The 10,553-nt window shown below is 35.4% G+C and overlaps 2 protein-coding genes across 2 annotated transcripts; one reads left to right on the top strand and one right to left on the bottom strand.

Annotated features, from left to right (window-relative positions):
• Positions 1-902: 902 nt before the first annotated feature.
• Positions 903-4,546, bottom strand: LOC110882571. Its single transcript, XM_022130561.2, has 6 exons — positions 4,388-4,546; positions 3,494-3,607; positions 3,028-3,280; positions 2,792-2,912; positions 1,947-2,105; positions 903-1,112 (listed from the first exon to the last, which is right to left on the bottom strand). Exons 1-6 carry the CDS (start codon positions 4,490-4,492, stop codon positions 1,076-1,078), a joined length of 789 nt encoding a protein of 262 aa, XP_021986253.1. The 5' UTR covers positions 4,493-4,546; the 3' UTR covers positions 903-1,075.
• Positions 4,547-6,541: 1,995 nt separating this feature from the next.
• On the top strand, positions 6,542-10,553 carry LOC110882563 (heat stress transcription factor A-4c). The gene is made up of 3 exons (XM_022130555.2): positions 6,542-6,792; positions 7,513-7,776; positions 9,488-10,553. Exons 2-3 carry the CDS (start codon positions 7,558-7,560, stop codon positions 10,388-10,390), a joined length of 1,122 nt encoding a protein of 373 aa, XP_021986247.1. The 5' UTR covers positions 6,542-6,792; positions 7,513-7,557; the 3' UTR covers positions 10,391-10,553.

Here is a 10,553-nt window from a genome sequence, read left to right as displayed (position 1 = left end):
TACCAACCACTTATAAAAGATCTTAGTAAATATGTAACTTGAGTCGATGTGTAACACCTTACACGAATCTCACATTCACATTTAACATGAGAGATGCATGGTTAAGTAGAGTACACCATCTAGCTAGGATTGCTCATTGGGGTGAAAATACTACTAGAATGGGTGTAAGTTCTCGCGTGGTCATCAAGAACAAAACTGCAAGCTAGTCGTGCAAAGCAAACAATATTATAGTCACGGCGCTATGTGTTACGTTGGCGTTGAGTGGCAAACCTCATCGATGAAGAAAAGTCCCTAGGCGGGATATTTGTAGCGTATTAGCTTGGCTTTAAAAGACGTGAGATGACTGGAAGAACGCATAAGTGATGGTGAAGCGTACGATTAGATGAAGTGCCCCTTGAAGCGGCTTAAATCGTTTGAGGCATTGGCATAGCCTAGACCTGCGTTTCATGCGTGTATTGCATACGATGACGCATTCGAAATTAACCATTAAAATTTGAAAATTAGAAACATGTTGATATGAAAAAGATTATTAGGTGGTTGGGTTTTTTGTTTTTTTTTTTTGTTTTTTTTGGTTTTTTTTTTCTAGTGTCATAGGAACATATTAAGAGGAAGAGATTTGAGTTTTTCAAATACTAAAAATGTGTGAACACTATTTTAAGTATTATTAATCCCACTATATCCTTGTAGGAAGTTGTCCTAACACACACCACAACTATTTAAAAATCTCCTTTTCTTAAAAAGCAAAGTTTGCCTTTTAATATGGAAATAAAACTTCCTAAAAATCATTTATCTTAAAAGCAATGTCCGTCTCCAGTGATTCAATCCAATATACATTTGGACTTGTAAGCCCATCTCAATTCTATCCTCTCTCTATGCAGGCCACTTCCAAACACAACAAGTTCTTACCATAAAAGCAACACAATTATGAAATTTATATATATGGTGTATCAAGCAAGTCTATAATTTGTAACCATTAAAGACAACAAGTCAACAACAAGATGACTTTAGACCAATTCTACAATATACAAGTATATATCTACGAATAACCCGAAACGCTGCATCACGAGGCCGGGACTCAAAGTTTAGTAATGGTAATGCGCAAAAGTCCGTCCCTGCACGAGTGATATTCTATCAGCTTCAAGTCTTTAAATGGCATTATGGAAGGCCATAGATTAAGTTATATGTCTAACAAGTGTAACATGTAAAACCAAACAAATTAGCTAAAAAGAAAACGGGTTGACCGAGTCAAAGTTGTGTAAAGTGTCACTTAATGCATTAAACCTCTCAAATCATATTGCTTCAAAATTTATATTGTTACTGAAATAATAAGGTTTTATAGTTCTATCCGTAGTAAAATGCCATTTTTGTCCCTGAGGTTTGACCACTTTTGCGACTTTCATCTAAGGGTTTGTTTTTCTGCATCTGGATCCAAATGTTTGAAATCTTGTCATTTTCATCCGACTCGTTAACTCCATCCATTTTTCTCCGTTAAATAAGGGGTATTTCTGTCTTTTCAGAATTTTTTTATTAAAATAAAAAACACTATTAAGAAACAAAGATACATCTCTGTTGACTTTCTAGAAATGACTTTTCTTATGAACATTGACAAATAGGTAAAAGTACGAAAATACCCCTGACTTAACGTTAAAACATGGATGGAGTTAATGAGTAGGATGAAAATGGCAAGACTTTATAACTTTTGGATCCAGATGCGGAAAAGCAAACCTCTGGACGAAAGTCGCAAAAGTGGTCAAACCTCAGGGACGAAAATGACATTACTGACACAATGATTGCTTAAGGAATGATAAGTGTTATGCTTGACCCGACCCAACCCGTACCAAAAAGACCCTTTTTCCCTGAACCCATTTTCACTTGCTACTCAACCGACCCGACCCATTTATCTTTCTAAAAAACACAACCACCATAGCAGTAAGGTGCTGACTTACAAAAATTCAGCTGAAACAGAATCCGGGTTCACACCGCAGGGTAATGGCCACTTGATTTCGAACGGTCCTTCTAGAATCTCCTTTTTGTAATATGAAGAGTTTGTACAACCATTAAAATAGCATGCTGCAGTCTTCCCATTGGTTGTTCGTACAGTCAGACTACCAACAAATTTGTTAGTGATTGTTAAGAATCGGAAAGAGGTGACAATGTCGACCCATTTGGTTATAAACGGGCCAACTTGGGTCATGTTTTATCTCAAACGGGTCAAATCAGTAAATTTAGCTACAAGGAGAACCAGTCAAACTGGTGATAGTCATCAAAACTATATTATAGTTGTTAATGGCGAATAGCGACAAATAGCGATAAGGCGGGCACTATTTTACAAATAGCGATACACTAGAAAAAAAAACTTTAAACAAATTTTATATGTATATGATCTCAAAATACCCTGGTATATACGCTAATTTACATATATATTTAACAAAAACCTAAAATCCAACTGGTATATACGCTAATTTACATATATTTAATCACTACTTGTAATTTAAAAAAAAGACTTAAATCCTGCTATATATGGCTCCTGTAGCGACCTTCGACCTATACGCTATACTATTCGCTATAGCGACCGCTATTGACAACTATTAATCAAAACTCAAGATTTTGTAATAACATTGTTTTTGTAATCATAACTTAACGCATCGGTTATTTCTAAAATCTGTTCTAAAATTTGACAAAAAAATTTGCAGGTTGGGCTGTTCCAACTTCCAACCCGTTTTATAAAAATGACCCGTTCTAACCCAACCTGTTTTGACCCATTATGCAAACTTCTTAGAAATAATCTTACGTTGTATTATCGACTTCAACTCTTATATCATCTATACTAATCCCGGGCAGTTCTATCAGCAGAATGTATTTTCCTACGGATTCTGCAATGTTCATCCTCGGGGATCTTGTCTTCTCTAATCCTGCACAATATGCACATTTTTTTCCAAAAAAAATAATAATAATAAATAACTAAAGTGCCAGTGTGCAAAATTTTGCAGAAATCAAGTTGTTGCTGATGAGTCAAAGTTTAATTACCGAGACGCTTAGTAGCATGTGTGTTGTTCTTGTGGCTGAATTTCATCGGTACATCGGTTATTCTGGAATATTTAGGTGGTTGTAATGAAGGTGACATGTAATCATCAACAGCATATTGAATATTTCTAACTTTTGGAGGATTGGAATTAATACTGGCTGGCTGAGAAAACATGGGTGTTGTCACAAGTTCAGATGATAAATCTTGTTGGGAATGAGTTGACTTTGAAGTCAAACTTGATTGGTCTACACAATCCTGCAAAAGAAATGGTGAATGTTAATTTGGTTAATCCGAAAGAAAATGTAGTGTTTTTTTTTTTTTTTTTTTTTGAACGGCCAACAAAACCAAAGATCTTGTTAAAAACGCACCAACTAGCTAGATAGTGTTTTTAAGTTATGAATTTTGTTAGTAATGATTGTGGGGACCACTATTTAACCGACGTTAAGACTTTCGTTGACCGGACCGTACCTGTTCTGTTGAAGCGGGCCTCATGTAACAACCTTGGGACTTCAAATTTTGTCTGGCGAAATGCATAGTATTGTCGCATCTCCTCTTGATAGAGGCTAAACCGCCACTGCAATTCTGAGGCAATAAAGCAAGCAAACGAGTGAAGTTTGTATAAACGACAGATATTGAGCAAAAGAAGTATCAGGGCTCGGGCTATTTAATCCGCAATTAGAGGTGGCGGTTCCTTGGCACGACCCGAAACTTGACATGAAAATAATCAGGTTTGGGTTGTCATATCTAACTCGTTCAATAAAAAGTTTGAATGCTTGTTGATTTGTTTAATCCATTTAATTAAACGTGTCGTGTTTGGGTTGTCAGATAAACTCGTTTAATTAAACAGTTTGACCGGTCATCATTTTAAAACTGAACACAAAATTTAAAAAATAAAATTATAAGGTCAACTTGCCAACCTGTTTGACTCATTTAAATAAATGTAAAAAAATATTTTTATAAGGTCAACTTGCCAACCCGTTTGACTCATTTAGCTAAATAGGTTATATGGTCGTGTCCGGTTACACGATTTTAAATGTGTATGGAGTTATGCCTAATGTTATTTGCACAAACATACAGGGTCGTGTTTAAGTTCATGAATTCAACCCGCCAGCTTGAAACCTACCTACCTACCCGACACGAGTGACACCCTAAATTCTACAACATAATATCATATTTATATAAACACATATTGATTCCTGGGCATAATAATCAATCAATGACATATAGCTACATATAGGCCTTAGTATTCATCAATCTTAAAAATAATCTGGATACAAAAGTACGTTTATACTGCAATATAATCTAATCTAATCTAATCTAAAAATATATCTTAAAAATAATCAAACACAAACAGAAGAATACCAGAGGGAAGAGATGAGGTGCAACTGCGGTGGCGGAGATATGATCGACGGCGGAGAAGTGAGCGCCAATCATCTCAACTCGGCGTCTTGCTGTTTCACTCGCCATCTTTGATATTTCTGCTGCTGACTGAAGCTGCTGCTTCAGTGAATATCACCATTTTAAATGGTAGAGATATTATGGGTTTTTATTTTTTATGGGTGGACGTACAACAACGTGTCATGTGCCTCACTCTCAGCTTCACCGGGTCGGGTCGGGTGGTTTTGATTTAAAAAAAATCTACCAAAAAGTGGCTTCTAATCTTCTATACAACCATCAAAAAAAAAAAAAAAAAAAAAAAAAAAAAAAATTCAAAAACTGGCTTCTATACTACCATCACGCACTATGGTTAAAACAAAACCTACAAGTACTTTTTATGCAAAGAATTTTACGTGTAAATTTATTCTTTTTGGGGTTATGTTTAAAGTCGGCTTCTCGACCATCATGAGATCGTGTCTTCTTATACACGATAACCGGATGGAATTCGTAAAAGGTAAACCCTTGCCCCCCCCCCCCAACCCGAGATTAAATCCCTGATTCGTCCATTCACCGAGATGCCCATTGAAAATAGCCAAATCAAGAATCAAATTTGCATCTCCATTTGGAAAACAGAACAATTAACCGGTGAACCAAGTTCTTTTGAAGAAAACCTACAACTATTTACTTGATTGTCACAGTTTGTTTAAAACTGATTTTGATCCAACGGTTTCCTTAGATGATAATGTTGTTTTTTTATATTTATTTATATATAAATAAACCAACTTGTAGATTCAATCATTCTTGTTCCAATCATTTGGATTATATTATTTGTAAATTGTAACTGAATTTTATATTAAACATTTTAACAACTTTAATTTAAATACAACTTGAAACGGCTTATTTTAACTAAATAAACTAAAGTTTACATAACAAATAAAACATAAAAAGACAATTGCTTTAGTATAGTTATTAACATTAGACTTTGAGAGATTTAGATATAGAAACACGTTATAGAATATTTTTTTGATACAATCATATAAGGCTGGGTGGTGTGGAGTGACGCCCCACCCCCGCATTAACCATTAATGTGCTGAATACGGTCATGTGGGGGTCAAAGGAGCTTCTCGTGAGTTTGTTGGTGGGCGGGAGAGTGAGGGTGTGGAGTGGACCCCATTTTTCAAACCCGTAGCCAATAAGAACATCCCACTTGAAGGAGGCGTCAAAGGGTTTGAGTGTATACCATTTAGCCTAATGATGATGTAAAATATATTTGTATATAATACTTGACTTAGTTGTCTAGTAATATGGTTATTGTCTTTTACATAAATAGTGTGATTTTAAGTTCTTATAAATGCAAGATTATCTGATAATTAGGTGTAAAGGATGTCACCTAAAACTGATTTCATGATAATTAAAAAACATAGTGAACAAAAAAAACATAAACCTAAATTCCAAACCTTACATGGGATTAAAGAGATCATCACCTGTGATCTAGTAGTAGGAGACTTGGGTTCTTCAGTGAAGATCTAAGTTTGATCTTCACTCGTGTGTCATTTATGTGGAATAAGGCAATAAAGGATTTGAGCTAGGCCTTGTGTGAGGTTGTCAGTTCGAATCCCGAGCCCACCTGGGTTTTCGTCCCACCGTGTGTTACGTCAGAGAGTTCTACTCTTGTTGTGGCATAACGATTGTCAAGTGACAGCTAGCGGTATGATTTCTCATGGAACGCCCAAGCCAAACTCTAAAACCGCTGTAGGCCCAATTAAGACAAAGGGGGTGTTTGGGTTAGCTTATTTTGGAGCAACTTATGACTTATTGACTTATAAACGTTAATAAGTTGTTTTATGGGTGTTTGGGTTAGCTTATTTTGGATGATTTTGTGTGTTGAGAAGTTATTTTTGAGAAGTCAGAATTTCTAACTTCTCACTTATGACTTATATAAGTCAATAAGTCATTTTTGAGAAGGATATAAGTCAATAAGTCATTTTTGAGAAGGAATCCCAAACACCCACAAAATAATTTGACCGGAGTAACACAACCGAGCTTTCTAATTTGGAGAGTCTAGCACAAGAAAGTTGCCTTAAAAAAACATTGGGTTAAAGTGTACTTTTTCACCAAAAAGTAAAAAAATTGTTCAACCATGGAAGCCAATGATCACTACACAAGACACATGGCGGCGGTGGCGGCTCCTTAAAGTCTACCCGTCTCTTCCATTTCTTTCCAATTTCAACAAACCCAGATCACAACCCCACCCCTTTTCTTCATTTCCCCCAAAATCAAACACACGGTTTCCCCTTCACCTTGGCTTTCTCATACCAATCACCAAACCTCTTCCTAACTTCAATCTCCAAAGTCAACCCCATCATCTTCTTCCCCAATTCTGGTCAAAGGTAAATCCCTTATTCCAAAATTACCAATACTTTCTTTGATCTAACCCCCTGTTGTTACATTTTAATATTATTAAATAGTCAGGGATCTCCAATTTGTTAACTTTCTTGAAAATATTTGGAAATTTGTGTTAATTGAATCTTTAACTGGAAAAGTCTTGGAATTTATTATAATTTGTGTTTGATTTTATTAAAAAATTGAATCTTCAACTTGAAAAGTTTTGTAATTTATGATAATTTGTGTTTAATTTGGTGTAAATTGAATCTTTAACTTGAAAAGTCTTGTAATTTATGATGATTTGTGTTTTATTTTATGTAAATTGAATCTTTAACTTGAAAAGTCTTGTAAATTATGATGATTTTTGTTTTATTTTATGTAAATTGAATCTTTAACTTGAAAAGTCTTGTAAATTATGATGATTTGTGTTTTATTTTATGTAAATTGAATCTTTAACTCGAAAAGTTTTGTAATTTATGGTAATTTGTGTTTTATTTTTATTAAAAATTGAATCTTTAACTGGAAAGGTCTTGTAATTTATGATAATTTGTGTTTTATTTTATTAAAAATTGAATCTTTAACTTGAAAAGTCTTGTAATTTATGATAATTTGTGTTTAGTTTTGTGTAAATTGAATCTTTACCTCAGAAAAGTTTTGTAATTTGTGATAATTTATGTTTTTGGGTTGTTTGTGGTCCTGATTCTTATTTTTTTTTTGGTGGGCAGAGTTATTGATTTGAAATAAAGAGGGGTTTTGATCCAGATGATTATATGATGGATGGGTCACAAGGGGGTTCAAGTTCATCGCCGCCATTTCTGAATAAAACATATGAAATGGTGGATGACCCTTTGACAGATCATATTGTTTCTTGGAGTCATACTGGGAGTAGTTTTGTTGTTTGGAATCCACCCGAGTTTGCTAGCGAACTGCTTCCGAAATATTTCAAGCACAACAATTTTTCTAGCTTCGTTCGACAGCTTAATACATATGTAAGCATGTTCTTTTACTTTTGGCATTACATTCTGAAAGTGATATGGAATTGAGAATTGTATCAAGATGGGGTGTGGAAGATGGTGTTTGGATGTGTTTATAACACCACCTTAGTTGTTTGCATGCATGTGCCTTGGCTTGTTGTTTATTATCTGAATATACGAGTGCATAACCCTGCTACCCTGATTAGTTTACCTAGCTTAATTAATCTAGTGCTTGAGATATTTAATTCCAAAATTATAGTTGTTACAATAAATGTGAGACCAAGGTTAGTGTTTAGACGGGTTAGGCAAAAGGGTTCAAGAGTCTTGATTTGCCTAACGCAGGTCGTGGGGTCCCCCACGTATGCAATACGTAGGGTCGGATCACTCTTCTATTGATTGCTTTGAGTTCAGGATTGAAAGAGATTCAACCCAGAACTGATGCATGCAATGTGATAGTGTTATGATAAGTAAAGAATAGAACAAGTAGAGTACAAGTTCTAGAGAGAGAGTAAGAGAGGAAACCTTTGACTAGTGATCCGTTGATGCAGTGAGGGGGTTGCCCTTTTTGGTAGGTTGGAGGCTTCGGACCTACGGGTAAAAGAGTGTCACTTCCCCACATGCTCTTTTGCGGCTGAGTGGGAGAAGTCACACGTAAAGTGTGATGGGACGTGACACTGTTCCATGCTTTTTGCTGTTCACTACAGCTGGTCGTCTTCCGAACCTTTTATCCTTTCAACCCTTTAAGTTGTATTGCACTTATAGTTAGTTTATTAAGCTTGAGCTACCCACGTCATCGATAGTAAGTTTTTATAGTTGACAGATCATGTAAGTAGCTTGCCAAAGGGTATATTAGTCAAAATTCTTATAAATAAAAAAAAAAAAAAAAAAACTTGCACATTGAGGAAACCATGGATTTCAATGTAAGAAAATTATTCTAGCGCTTCTACTAGTGTACTCTTATCCACAATCTTTTAGTTCTATATGCTCAACTTTTTAGCTTTTTTTGGCTGTAAGTAGAGGTGGCGTTTTCGACCCGTTTGCTTATGAATGGGTCTGTTTGGGTTGCGTATTATATCAAATGGGTCAAATATTCCTTTTAGCTAAAAGTAGAAACGGATCAAACCGATTACACATACCAAAAGTTTATTCTAGTGCATGCTACCATTCAAAGATTTAGATCATAATGTTTTACGATCATAACTAATTCAATAATTATTTTTTTAAAAGGAACCAAATATTGGACTACGAAGTGTTCACTAGTTAACCTTGTCATGTTGTCGATGTTGGTTCAAGTTGATTTTACGGGTACACATCTTTAGGCTGTTTTATATCATTGATGTGACTAAAAAATGTTATTTAAAAAAAGAGTAAATTACGTTTTTAGCCCCTGTGGTTATATCACTTTTACTATATTAGCCCAAAATAAGAATTTTTAACATATCTGCCCCCATGGTTTCTATAACTAACCATTTTGGCCCCTAAGTCTAAAGATCATGGGGGCCACAATGGTTAGTTATAGTCTTATAGAGACCATGGGGGCTAAAATGGTTAGATTTAGGGGCCAAAATGGTTAGTTATAGAGACCATGGGGGCATATATGTTAAAAATTCTTATTTTGGGCTAATATAGTAAAAGTGATATAACCACAGGGGCCAAAAACGTAATTTACTCTTAAAAAAATATAATTCTATTATATGATGACATCTGCTGAAAATGATTTTTATAGGGTTTTAAAAAGATAGATCCTGACCAATGGGAATTCGCAAACGAAGAATTCATAAAAGGTCAACGACACCTTTTGAAAAATATTCACAGACGGAAACCGGTCCATAGCCACTCAACAGTACCGACACAAGGGGCTAATATAAACCAATTATCTCCTTCAGAAAAAAAGGAATACGAAGACGAAATCAAGAAACTAAAACACGAAACAAGTTCTCTTCGGTTTCAGTTACAAACCCACAAGCAAGAAAATCAAGAAAACGAACACAAGTTAACCTTTTTACTCGGACGATTAAAGACCATACAATCAAAGCAGAAGAACATGATGTCGTTTCTTGCTCAATTACTCGAAAATACAAGAACGTCTTCCTCACGACATTTGGAAACAAACAGCAAAAAGAGAAGATTACTAATATCGACATACTTACATGACGAAGCCAATGCAGAAGAAAACGAAAATTTGGAGATTCACGTGCTAATAAAAAAACTCGATTCATCGTTGAATTTTTGGGTGGATTTTGTGAACGAAAGCGTAAAACCTTCGGGTCAAGAAAAACATGATTCAAAAGTGGATCATGCTGACAGCCCTATTGATGTTTCGTTGGTCTACGTTAATCAAGATTCTCGGGTGAAATCTAAATCTTCAGGGATCGACGTGAATGTAGAGCCAGCTGGCGGTGGTGGTGATGCTGGTGGTAGAGTGGTGGTACCGCCAGTGCAAACGGGGGCGAACGATGTATTCTGGGAACAGTTTTTGACTGAGACGCCTGGCGGTGGTGACACGCAGGAAGTTCAGTCTGAGAGACGAGATGTAATTAAGTCTTTGTGGAGTGCAAATAATGTAGATAAAATTACAGAAAAAATGGGGAATCTTAGTAGTCCTTCTGGTAAGCTTGACGTTCGATGATCGTAGATGTTTAACGTCATCGAGGATTTCTGGTTCATACTCGCGTCGCGTAACGGTTGTTAAAATGTTGTTGAATATTAGTTACTTGTTTTAAGCATTGGATTTTTCTGTCTTGGGGAGATGTTGTTCAAGGCTTTGTTTTATTTGCATTTGTGTGTCTGTT

The sequence above is a fragment of the Helianthus annuus genome, chromosome 16 (genome assembly GCF_002127325.2).
Source record: "Helianthus annuus cultivar XRQ/B chromosome 16, HanXRQr2.0-SUNRISE, whole genome shotgun sequence".
Lineage (NCBI taxonomy): Eukaryota > Viridiplantae > Streptophyta > Magnoliopsida > Asterales > Asteraceae > Helianthus > Helianthus annuus.
Note: the sequence above shows the minus strand (reverse complement) of the source record. Positions and strands in the feature narration are given on the sequence as shown.

Excerpts from the sequence above, each read along its gene's own strand:
- LOC110882571 (XM_022130561.2), bottom strand. The coding sequence starts at position 4,492 with ATGGCGAGTGAAACAGCAAGACGCCGAGTTGAGATGATTGGCGCTCAC. Across the intron at positions 2,106-2,791 it reads GTTGAAGTCGATAATACAAC|TCTGACTGTACGAACAACCA; the intron begins GTAAGATTATTT and ends ATTTGTTGGTAG. Across the intron at positions 1,113-1,946 it reads TCTGTTTCAGCTGAATTTTT|GGACGGACTTTTGCGCATTA; the intron begins GTAAGTCAGCAC and ends TCACTCGTGCAG.
- LOC110882563 (XM_022130555.2), top strand. The coding sequence starts at position 7,558 with ATGATGGATGGGTCACAAGGGGGTTCAAGTTCATCGCCGCCATTTCTG. Across the intron at positions 7,777-9,487 it reads TTCGACAGCTTAATACATAT|GGTTTTAAAAAGATAGATCC; the intron begins GTAAGCATGTTC and ends TGATTTTTATAG.